This window comes from Orbicella franksi, chromosome 4 (genome assembly GCF_964199315.1).
Source record: "Orbicella franksi chromosome 4, jaOrbFran1.1, whole genome shotgun sequence".
Classification (NCBI taxonomy): Eukaryota; Metazoa; Cnidaria; class Anthozoa; order Scleractinia; family Merulinidae; genus Orbicella; species Orbicella franksi.
Genome location: NC_138148.1, coordinates 12,175,407 through 12,187,515, shown reverse-complemented (window position 1 = coordinate 12,187,515; position 12,109 = coordinate 12,175,407). Strand labels below are relative to the sequence as shown.

At 37.5% G+C, this 12,109-nt stretch overlaps 1 protein-coding gene across 1 annotated transcript; it reads left to right on the top strand.

Moving 5' to 3' along the window:
- Positions 1-1,947: 1,947 nt before the first annotated feature.
- LOC145485515 (uncharacterized) lies at positions 1,948-4,074 on the top strand. The gene has a single exon (XM_081464178.1). The coding sequence runs from the start codon at positions 1,948-1,950 to the stop codon at positions 3,532-3,534; it is 1,587 nt and encodes a 528-aa protein (XP_081320304.1). The 3' UTR covers positions 3,535-4,074.
- The last annotated feature ends 8,035 nt before the right edge of the window (positions 4,075-12,109 follow it).

Here is a 12,109-nt window from a genome sequence, read left to right as displayed (position 1 = left end):
AATCATGTGAAGAATTATACTAGATAGCTCGTTGTAAACAATGTGGTTTCACGATAAATAGATTTTAATTACAAAAAGATTTCCCGCTAGTGATAAGGTTATCTCTCTTAAGCGTGCAATAGCTTAATTAATTTTATCTCCCGCCCAGCAGTCGATAAAAATCTGCCATACAGTGATAAATTAAGCGAACGCCGTTTGCTCAATAAAACAGGGTAGAGAATAATGACACAATGGCCTAGACTACAAAAATTTTTTTTTTTGGCCTGGAAAAAAATAAACAATAAAAAATACCTTTTAAACTAGGCCGTTGGATAACTATTATTATGCTAGTATACAGTGACTCTTTTTCGAAAGTACTTTTAATCCCATACCTAGAACATAAATCCTTTTTATACTAGGCCATTGTGTAAATACTATTTTGTTGTTATTTAATAATTATTGTTGCCTTTCAACTATTTTCACCTTATTGTCCTATTCATTTACTATTTATCAATTTACTATTAAATGTAATTTCGAGTTTTTTAAAAATATTTTAATATATATTTTTTAACTCTTTACCCTTTAAATTCTCAACGTTGTATAATTTTACCCATTTATTTTGTAATAAATGTATATCTCAATTCATGTACATGCATTTTTTGTTTGTTTGTCTGTTTATAGTGTCTTTCTTCTATGATATTTTGAGTCACATCTTAAAAATGTCTTTTATCTTGTGTTGTGTCCTTTTACAGTAGAGGTTTTAAACCACAGAAATGACCACTTCAGATTCTTATTTGGACAAGAGCTGGCCGCTTACCAGAGCTATGATTTACAGTACAGTACATAAGAGGGAAATACACCCACCTAATATACGTTGTTGGCTGGTGGGCCTGTTACTATGCTTTTTTGTTTTAAGGTTCTTGTCTCTGGAGTTCGCAAAACGTTTCCCTTCGTATCAGCATATATACAGGCAGACCGACTTGTGTTAATCAAGTTCTGTTTGACGTGCATTTAACTTTTTACGGCTTTGTGCTGATGGTGCATCATGATAGCGCTATATATAAAAAGCAGACGTAAAAATGCAATGATTGCGTCCTCATCAACTTACTTTTATCGCGTCGCTCTAAGCGGACGAACTCCACCTCTCGACTCGAAGTGGTGTCGATTAACCGAATTAATATAAACACTTTAAACTTTATCCGCATTAGCAATACAATATTAATTAAGATTTATCTGCATTAGCTATACACTTGAGATCTATCTACGTTAACATATCGCCATGATTTTTCGTTCAGATTTTGATATGATAGCAAATTGACGCAACCAAAACTTAGGTAGAGGAGCTCTTGGACGTTCGAGGTGCTAATTTTAATACCAGAATGTTTTTTTACTTATGAAATAGCCGACGTATCCGGTAATTACATGTTCCTTCACCCAGAAGAAACCTCATTCTGCCATAACATTGATTTGAAAATAAATAGACTGCCGCATGCAGGAGATAAAGGGACGTAACGCGATATTTTTAAAAGATATCTGTTATTCAGGGTCTTTGTATAGGGAAAAAGGCAAACTTAATATAGTGCCAGGAGTGAGTGGAAGTTAAATTCAAGGTGCAACGTTTCCACAGCAGTAACGAAAACAGCATAACCCAACTCAGATTATTCATTGAAGTTGAAGATAAGAACTGAGGTAGCCTTAAGCGGTGTGTGTACATGATTGCCGAGGTCTTGGATTGATGAAGTAAGATATCTCGATATCTAAACAAACATACTAGTACAGAGAAGACGTCTGTCACGGATCGATTTTAAACATCAATTTAGATTTGTACAGATATGTTTGTTCGACTGATTCTGTTTCTCACCAACTGCAGTTATATTGCAATTACTTAGGCTAGGTTATGTCAGTCGTTCGATGTTGAAACTGCAAGATGTTTACAACATCTCTTAAAATTGCAATAATTTAAACCTCATGTTCACGTGTAAAGTAACTAACGAGGAATTTACAAAACCCCTTGCCAAGATACAGGTGCTAGCGATGTTCTGCGTTAACAGACTAAATTTTGTATTTCAGAAAACTATGTTCAGCATCACTGTTCCCTTCCTCTTCTTTTTGTTGCTGCTGGGAGTGGGTGGTGGTCTTCGACGTTTAAAGCCAACTCAGTGCAACTTAATCTACAAAAACGCTTGTCATCAGTACCGAGAGGTAGGCGACCATGAGATCATCTGCCGGAGAGACTCGGAATATCAGTTTTGTCAGCAAACTTGTAACAGCGCCCGTTGCCGCTTGCAGTGCAACGCACCAATCTCGTGTGAACAGAAGTGTGTGGCAGGTCGTTGCAACGTTATGCTTTGCAATTCGAAGAGCTGCAGTCAAATTTGCATAAGAGGGAAGTGCCAACTGATCGATTGTGGCGGGAAAAACTGTCGACAGCACTGCTTCATGGGTGGCTGCGACATGCTTTGTTCGAAAAATGCAGAAAGTTGCATTCAGAGCTGCGAAGCGGGAAAATGCACCATGCGATGTCCTTTAGGTGTCAAGGTGTGTAAACAGACATGCAAGGGTGGAAAATGTACGATGATTTGCCATGCGGAGACATGCAAACGTTCTTGTGATGGAGGAGAGTGTACCTATAGCTTGAAGGTAGCCAGAGATCTGGAAGCCGTACATCTTCCTCCTCGATACGTAGAATACTGCAATGAGAACGATGATAGACATGCGGGCACTTGTGTTCAGAAATGCTCCGAAGGACATTGCGGCATGAACTATAAGTACACCCATCATAGTTCGTTGCTCCAGGTTTGTCATGGAGGAAACTGTGAGTTTGATTGCAAAGCGCCACTAAGATGCACGCAAATCTGCACTGGTGGCAAATGCACCAAATACCTATGCAACTCAAAACTTTGCATTCAAGAATGTGTTGCTGGAAGATGCAAAATGGAATGCGAAGCGGAAACCTGTCTCCAAATGTGCAGAGGTGGAGACTGCAGCATGAGCTGTCTGTCCAACGTCAACGAGTGTCTCCAATGGTGTCCCGGTGGTAACTGCGTTCTTGGATGCAACGCAAAACAGTGTAAGCGTTATTGTGACTCTGGGAGCTGCGTAATCCCAGCCGAGGGTCCCAGACTTAAAGCAGTGTTCAGGAGAGTGCGATGCACAATGTTGACACGTGAATGCCATCAAACATGCCCTCCAAAGCGTAGCTGTTCTTTACATGGATGGATACATCTTAGAATTTACCATTCCATAAATCAGATGTGCAGTGAGGGAGACTGCCGAGCAATGTTCTGCCAAACTTCAAACAGATGTAAGCAAACGTGTTCAGAAGGTGCATGTGACTCGATGTCCTGCACATCTTACACGTGTTTGCAAGATTGTGCTGGAGCCAACTGCAACATGGAATGTAACGCTAAACACTGCACTCAGTTTTGTCGTGGAGGTGGGTGCGAGATGAAATGCACGGAGAACGTCGAAACCTGTAATCAGTCGTGCAATTCTCAGATTTTGAACTGCAGAACTGTCTGCCTTGCCAAATCGTGTTCGATTACTTTCTTATAAAAATCAAACTTAAACAGAGAAAGTACTGATTTTGTTCCTACCATAAAATGCTTGTTATGGCGCACTACCCCCAGCCCCTAAGGACGTAACCTCTGTCCATTAAGTGTCTATGTTAATCTACTGACGTCCAATGGACATAGGTAATAAATTACCAAGTAGAACGCAGATCTAAACCCATTACCAGATTATTTATCCGAGAGTTTGTAGTCAGCATGGTACTGTATTCCCTTTTCTATTTAACAATTAGAATATGAGCTCGAGATTTCTATGAGGTGATAGTTGATGAGGCTGAAGGCCAAATCAACCATCGCCGCATAGAAATCGAGAGCGAATAATCTAATTGTTTTAGTAGAATTCTAACTGAAATTAACGCAAATAACGGTTTCCAATTATTTTTCTACACATTATCGTACTTTACGATTTAACAACATCGCACGTATTGAACCGTCTTTGGTAAATTTGCACTTGTGTACGCGTACACAGCCATTTTTCCAATATTTTCAAGTTTTTAAAGTCAAGAAACCGTTAATGTCCTTCTTTTAGTCTTCTCAGAAATTTAATTATTTATTTTCATCTAAACGTTCCTCCAAAACTCGGAAAAAAAGAGAAAAACGTCGCATTTCGTGGACGACCGACAGCCACTTTACGCTAACGGCTGATAGTATACGAGTAGCTCAGCCAATCAGATTGCAGCATTTGCATTAGTATACTAGTAGAATTCTACTAATTACACATATAGAATATTTGTTGTGAAGTGTATTGAAGAAGGGCGTTATCTAAATATGCTTTTTTAATTAATGGCTTTCTTTAAAAAAAGGGAAAAAAAAAAACAACACTACTGCTTGTTCAGATAAGACTATAGCAACTCTTGACGATAGTATTTAGTATCACCCAACTAGTGGACTAATGCAAATCCCGCATTTTAATTGGCTACGCTACTAGAGGACTATTAGTAATAGTCCTAGAGTAGTGAAATTGGCGTATCGAGTGTGACGCTTTCTTTTATTTTTTTCCCAAATAAATATTTCTTCAACTTTCATTTGCTAACTTTATTATTGCCTTTTCTGTTCGACTAGTTGGGTGATACTAAAACAATTAGACCCTTCGCCCTCAAGGGCCACGGGTCTATAGCCCATTCGGCTTCGCCTCATGGGCTATTGTCCCGTAACCCTAGCGGTCTACGGGTCTAATTGTTAATTAGGAAATCACAGTACCGACTGAGAACAAAAGCAATATCACCACTTACTGTACGTACAAGTATATTAACAAGTATTATTATATGGCTTTGGCTTGTGGCCGATATAACGCGCGCTCTGATTGGCTAAGAGCGAGATCCGAGCGGTCATTATGCAGCCGTAATGCCCACGGGCCGATTACGGATTATGCAAATTAGGAAGAGGCCGGCTCGGAAAATTCAAGCGCATTGAAACGATGAAAGCCGATTAAAAACAGTAAGAGAAGTAAATTTAATTCCCAGTAGCTAAAAGTTTAGGGATTTTTCCTTAATAAAATTTATATAGAGGTCGTTTTTGACTTACCGGTAACCTTGGCGAGCACTAGTGAAAAGCAATCAAAGTTTGCCGAGTGTTGAGTAAAGCTAACATCGCCAAGTGAAAAACACCATCGGCAGATGTGTCACGTATCCTGAGCAGAAAACCACGAAGAAACTTATGAGTTATCATCTTAGTCACAATAATTACCGAAATATTGAACTCCGTTTCAGTTCTCATCAAATAGATTCCCTCGCTTCAACACAAGCAAGTGAAAATCAGCTTCCAGGATCATCAGATGTAAACAATCGGGCGGTTTCTGTCGGTAGCAGTGTTTCAGATACTTGCAGGAAGTTTTAGACGCTCACAAGTCTTGAAAAGTTCATTCATAAGTCCCAGAATGAAGAAGGCCAAGATATGTTGTCGAAAGCGGATGCGAAGATCGAGTTATTCTGGGCAGTGCATTCTGAAGCATTAGTATTTCCTTTCACCGAAAGACCGTTGGTTTGGACCATTTTGAAGCACTTTCTGTCTTTTCTATATGCGTTGACGTTTCGCCGCAAAAGTTGGAAAAACTCCCTCATCAAGTTGTGGCTCTACGATACTAAAATACCTTTTTGAGGGCTGTGACAATCATTTTTCCCGTAAAGAATTACAGTAGTGAAGTTCACTGACTGTGTAGTTTTGCCCTGGGTTTGAGACGATGGATGAATCGGTAAACGCGCGCATCGCCGCATGTAAATTGACGACTTCCGCTCGAATAATTTTTTTTTCTTCAATTCGCGAGCCAGATAATAAACAACTTAATAACCTCGACCGTTCGGTCGTTACGGGAAAATCTCAGACCTCGGCCTACCGTATTGACCTCGCTGTCGCTCGGTCAATACGGCAAGACCTCAGTTTGAGATTTTCCCGTAACGACCTCACTCTCGGTTATTAAGTAGTTATTATAAACATATGATTGTAATTTTGAATTTGTATACAGCAAGAGTTAATTCATGATTGTTCAAATATTTTTTCGATCGCTTCGTAAGTGAATGCAGATAAGTACGATACTTTTCACACCCATCTCCAGACCTGGCACTCAAATATCTTTCCTTCTTTTCAGATGAGTCCGCAGGAGTTCCCGGGGGAACTTCCATATAAAAAAGACGGGGGCGCTCATCATACGGTTTTGTACCTCTTAGGGTGTTAAGCCTTAAAAGGTCCACAGTGAGAACTTTTGCAATACCTTTTAGGGTGTTGAGTCGAAACAATACAACAGGAGATGATGTGTTGCCTTAGAATTGGTACCTCTAAGGGATGAAAAAATTTTAAGCCAAGCCCACAAAACAGGAGCACCCCATCCTTTATAGATGGGAGTCCCCCCCCCCCCCCCCCCTCCCGGTGCTGAAGCGGTAAATTGTCCTTTTTCATGCAGATCGTTCATTTATATATGAGCCCTGACTCCCCTCAAATTCAGAATGGAAAAGCAAAAATCAATTTCGGTTCAGAAAAGGGCAACACATGCCTATATCGCTTAGGACGAGGCTTATTCAGCTTATTGAAAAGATCTTCCTCCCAGCTTTTACTCCATAACGCATTTACTTTCACCCACCGAAACCGCTCTAAAATCAGGTAGATATATTAAATAACCTAACAACATTTAAATTTGGAGAAAACGATTTCATAGCTTACAAGTGTGAACTCCACCAACTGACGTACCAACTGTATACGATTATATAATACTTAACATTTAGGCTATAACACAATTACTGGTAGACCCAGCAGTTGACTTTGTGGCCCTTAAATTATTTACAAAAGAGGTGAAAGAATATCATGCCGGGCAAAAATTTAATATCTATTTTGCTTATCTTTACTTAGCTCGTCGCGCACTCTTTGATTAATTTTTATTTTTCTTCTGACATGTTTATTTTTATATTTTACTCTTTTTTTTTTTTTTTTGCTTTCTGAAGTAAACCTAATGGCCTCATTAATTTTCCTTGCTTGACATTCGAGTATCAGAAGATGATGACAAACGGATGAAGTGTTGTTGTAAAAAAGGCCAGTTACACTCAGGCTTCAAAACTGAGAATATTAAAGACTCTTGAATATGGCAATGCAAATTAGGACGTTAATTATCAAGAGGTGGTAATTGATCCAAGTCACTGAAAATGCCGTTCTTGGAAGTATGTTATTACTTTTTCTAGCTAAGAGGCGAGGAAAAAAACAAAAATAGAAATTTTAGAATTTTCCGGAACGAGAAAGAGCTATTTTTCCTGGTAAGTGTCAGAAAACATTGTACAATTTCAATATTACTTTTTCACTTCATTTCCCGATTATCAATAGCTCAGATGTCAAGCATCGCTTTCTGTCGGAAATGCAATCAAAATAGAAAGGGAGCTAGTCGCGAATACTGAGTCCACTTCCACTCCTGGCCGCACTGAAGCCTCTTACTGGTTCAAGACAAATTTATATAAGCTTAGTCGTGACGGAAAATCCGGTTATTTACTGTCACTTCGGATATGAATCCCCCAAACTGAGGCTGGAAATGGAATAAGTAATTTATGTTTTTGTCAAAATTCAATTTTGGAATATTTCACTTTCTATCACAAGGAACCAAAGTGAGAGCTATAATCTTCCAATGGTAAGTCCTTTCTGTTACGTTAAAAAACCCAGACACTCAAGAAAAACAAAAAACAAAAACAAGATACTTCCTTCATAAGCGATACCCTTATTTACACTGTCATAACTCGTTATAATCTTTTCTTTTTAGAAGGGTATGATTCTTTTATTCATCGCAAAATGTTCAGTCGCTCCTGCGTACGATATTGTAACCAGTGTTTTAATTCAGAATTTTTTTGAAAATTGCTTTTTCTTCACACTCTTTTAAATAACATTAAAGTGAACACCTTATCTGTTTAGTCGGATAAACTTAGCCAGTTTATATCACAAACTAAATATTGAAATCTAATTCAACACATGGTATATCGTTTTTTGGCTTTTGACGACAAACGTGCCTCTTCAGTAAGGCTCCGTCGAGGGCAAAATACAACGGAAAAAGAAAAATTGAGATATAGACAGCTTAGAAATCACGGCTCGCTGTAAATTTTGTCAAAACCATCAAGATTATTTAGAAAACAAAAACGAAAAATCCGCAAGGAAATTATAAGTCATAACCGTGAGAATTACCAAAATTCAAACATTTGCTCTTGGTGAATTTCCTTGATAAGATTACATTACTGAAAGGAAATTATTGCGCATTGAGAAATTATTATATACTAGCATCTTTTAATTTCGTTTTGGTAAATAAGAAATCTAAACCAAAACAAGTGATAACAAATACACTCATCTAGGTAAATATTGAAGCTTTTAAAATTGAGCTTCTGTTTTAATTAAATCTATCCGACTCGAGTGTCATTTCAACATTTTACTATCTCAGGAAGATGTATTGATTGCTATAGACATAAAACAAACAGTTTCAAAAATTTCCAGTATAATTTTGAGAAACCCTGTAAAAGAAAGTGCGCCATCAAAGCAACACTTCTTTACTCGATAGAAAATCGAACTTGCTTAAGTAAAGAGAATTTACATTTCGACGATGAGTGAATTTGTTACAGCTCGTGTTCCCGCGTATTTCTCGTCCTCGCAAACTTCCTCGATCTACCACTCGTGCTTTATAATTCGAGAAAAACACAGAAAACGCTTTCCATTTCTTAAAGAGAATAGGAATTCGCTCGTTTGACGTTACAAATCTCACAAAATAGGTGGCCAACGTTTTCGATACAAAGGCTCGTCAGTGGCTAACTTTCGTTAGCGCAAACGAATTTAAATTCTAAACCGAATATAGCTGGATGTGCGTAGCATCTTCTTGGGTAATTGAAATTAAGTTGAATATTTTAAGCGTGGTATTTGCCGAATTAGGGTCTCACAGTCTGCTCACCGACTGGTAGAAACTGATTTGGTTTGACCTTCTTTCGGGCTTAAAATGCCTTCGTTTAGTCAGCTACGGTGGATATATTCTTCATTTGACCTTCTCTCCTTCGATAAACTTAAAAGCCGACTGAAATAGCTTGGTAATTTTGTCTAAGCGTGAAAAAAGTCTCATTCTTCGCCTGTTTCAGCACGTTAAATACAAAACGATTAAGCTATTTATATCTTCGTTCGAATTCATTTAATTTATTTGTGTCCTTTTCTTTTCGGCCTTAATTCAGTCATATGAACTGAAGCGTCATGGAGACCAGGTACTTAGGCTCCTATAAAAAATGAATCATGGACTTTTCTATCATCGAAAAAATATTATGGAGTGTGTTTTTGTCACATATCCTTGGTGATTTTGTCCGAGAGTTTCATTTCCCGGCTGCATTAGCACTTTAAATACGATTCCGCAGTCTGTGTCTCTCAGTTTTAGCTGAACTGGCTTTTAATTATCTCGCAATCTAAAACCATTGGACTCATTTCTACAAACAAGAAAAATCAATTGAGTTTAAAGCTCTTTCCCATTGTGATCTTCATTCCTTCAAAACACTGCAGACAATCAAGTAATCAATCAATCTTCGTCACACAAAAACCATAGCAGAACAGTATTTTGAATGGTAATGGTTCAACTCCGCAACTTTCACCTGTGATTCACTTCACTTTATTAATTGGATTGAAATTTATCTGTATTTACGTGAGGCCGGGTCTTTTGTAAATCAGTTCCTAGCAAATATTTATCGATACTCCATATTGATAGAGAAAGCAATACATATGTAAATAGGACGTTCTGCTACTTTAGGTGACTTTTTGTATTTCGTTAAATAAGCGACGTTTCATCGCACCGCACTAAAAATTATTAAATTAAAATAATTAAGGTAAATTACGTTACTAAAACTAAACAAAACTTTTTCTGAATTCTAGATGGTCGGTTATAGTTTTTATGGAAAATACCATTAAGAGAATACAAGAAGTTTATTTATTTTTATTTGATAAAGTACATTTAACTTCCTTGTTTACTTGCTATCAAACCAATTCTCAATAAACACTGGCTATTGTTATAAACTACTAAGATAGAAAAACGTTGTCCTGTTTTTCTCCATGATAAACAACATCCGGTGGCCAACGGCATTGCTCGCCGGAACATTCAAGGAGTACTTACCTTGAAAAATTATCATGAAATGTTGATCCGAATTAAAACGGAAGAAAAAAGATTACCACAAACTTTTAACGGCTGGCAGAGATTAATAATACATATTGCGTGTACCCAGCCTTCGGAACTGATCACCTGATGTGGTACTGAGAAGAGCATATGCTCTTTGAATTGGACCGAAATTCAACAACGAAAAACAATCACCCTTGCTTCTCCTAAACAACGATGTTTTCCACGTGATGTTTTCAGTTACGGACGCTGAAAATTTTCAAATACACAGTTTCTTGTTTTCCTTAGCTTGCTATAGGATAGTTAATAAATAGCATTCAACAAACTTGAGGATCTTCAGAGGTCTGCAGGACCTTTTTTTTTTTTTTTTGCTTTTCAATTTCAGTGTCACTTCATTTCGACTGCATTGAAGAGTATAAGCTTGAGTCGGAACAAAATCGCTTTTTCGATGTTGATATGTTTCTCGTGTTTGCTTGTTTTCGAGGTCAAGAGGGAAAAATCAGATAAATAGAAGCTGGCAAAATGAAAGGAAGGCTTCCAAATTTGGCAAATTTGTCATATACGACGCGAGGAAGTTGTGATAACAACTTTTACTATTTGTTACATTGAGCCTGGGGCGTGAATTAAGAGTCCAGCATGGAAGCTTTGTAGCGGGCGTGCGAAGGAGTCGATTTCTTTTCTGCTGGTGCTTAAAGATTAAGTTCGGATTCATTGAATTGGAGCGCTTTATTTATGTCAAAGAAAAGTGAAGTACCCGAAAACAATCTCCATTAAAGCGCTATTATTTGGTCTCAAAAGAAGATTGAGCAGCGGCGAGTTGAGATTTCGGCGGTAGTGTTTGTGGAATATTACTTGTGTCTGAACTGATGCTAATGATAAATGTATGGCATAGTAACTAATTAAACAGAATAAAAGGCAGAAGTTACACATTTGCATAATTATATTGATGTAGCGTTCGCGTATCATAATTTACATAAAAAAAGATTCTGGTTCAGAGGTACGGTAAATATACAGCTGTGTCGAAAAGGTTAATCCTGAAAAGAAAGCTCGAGGGATATATTTGTGTCTACAGGTATGTGTCTCTAGTTTTAGTTTGGAAGCCTACTGCCATAAATTAAAAGATTAGGTGCGTCAACTGGTATATGAAAAAAAAAAGTGTCGTGGGAGCCACCTACGTGGGAGCTAAATGCAGTTACATGTACGAATCCTAGCTGTTTGGAATTCACCCGATGTGAGTATGAGTACGAATTCGCTGATTTTACCAAGAGAAACTCCAGGCAATCGGAGGAGTATTTCCTGAATCAATCCGCCGACCAACCTACGTCCCTAACGATATTTCTAAACTACAACATAGATGCCATTGTGTATAACTACTGTATAGTTCTTTCTGGAAAATATTATTGACAAGCCAATTGACAAGCCAAAGGCAAGTTCGAGTTTTGAACGTAGTACCAATAAGTCATTTAAGACGAATGACTGAACTAATGCTGTATCCAGCAATCTGCATTAAGTACGAACACGGCCTGCAAAGAAGTTATATGCTTACGATGCTTCTTAGAAGAGCAAACATATTTTGTAAAGCTTAATATGAAAATTTGACAAAATTAAAAGAAACTGAAAAAGGTATTTGAGAGGTTATATTTGACATTCGCTAGGCAATGAAAAGAGAGGTAATATCACTTTGTACGCAATAAAAAAATGCATTTTTAAAAGAACAATCTACTGTAGTTTCGGAACTGGTCTTTCTGTTATTGATTCAAATTTTTGAATCTAGATAAAATGAAATTTTTTTTTTCTCAAAAATTTGTGTTTCGATTTATTTGAAAAACAAAGCATCGGGTATCAATGGCGACAAACAAGATGTCAGTTGTATTTTTGTATTCTGTAAATTTTATCAAGAAAAGAATTAAAATATACACACTAATCCTTGAGATTCAGAATAGTTAATCAAGCGTTGTATAAATAGTCT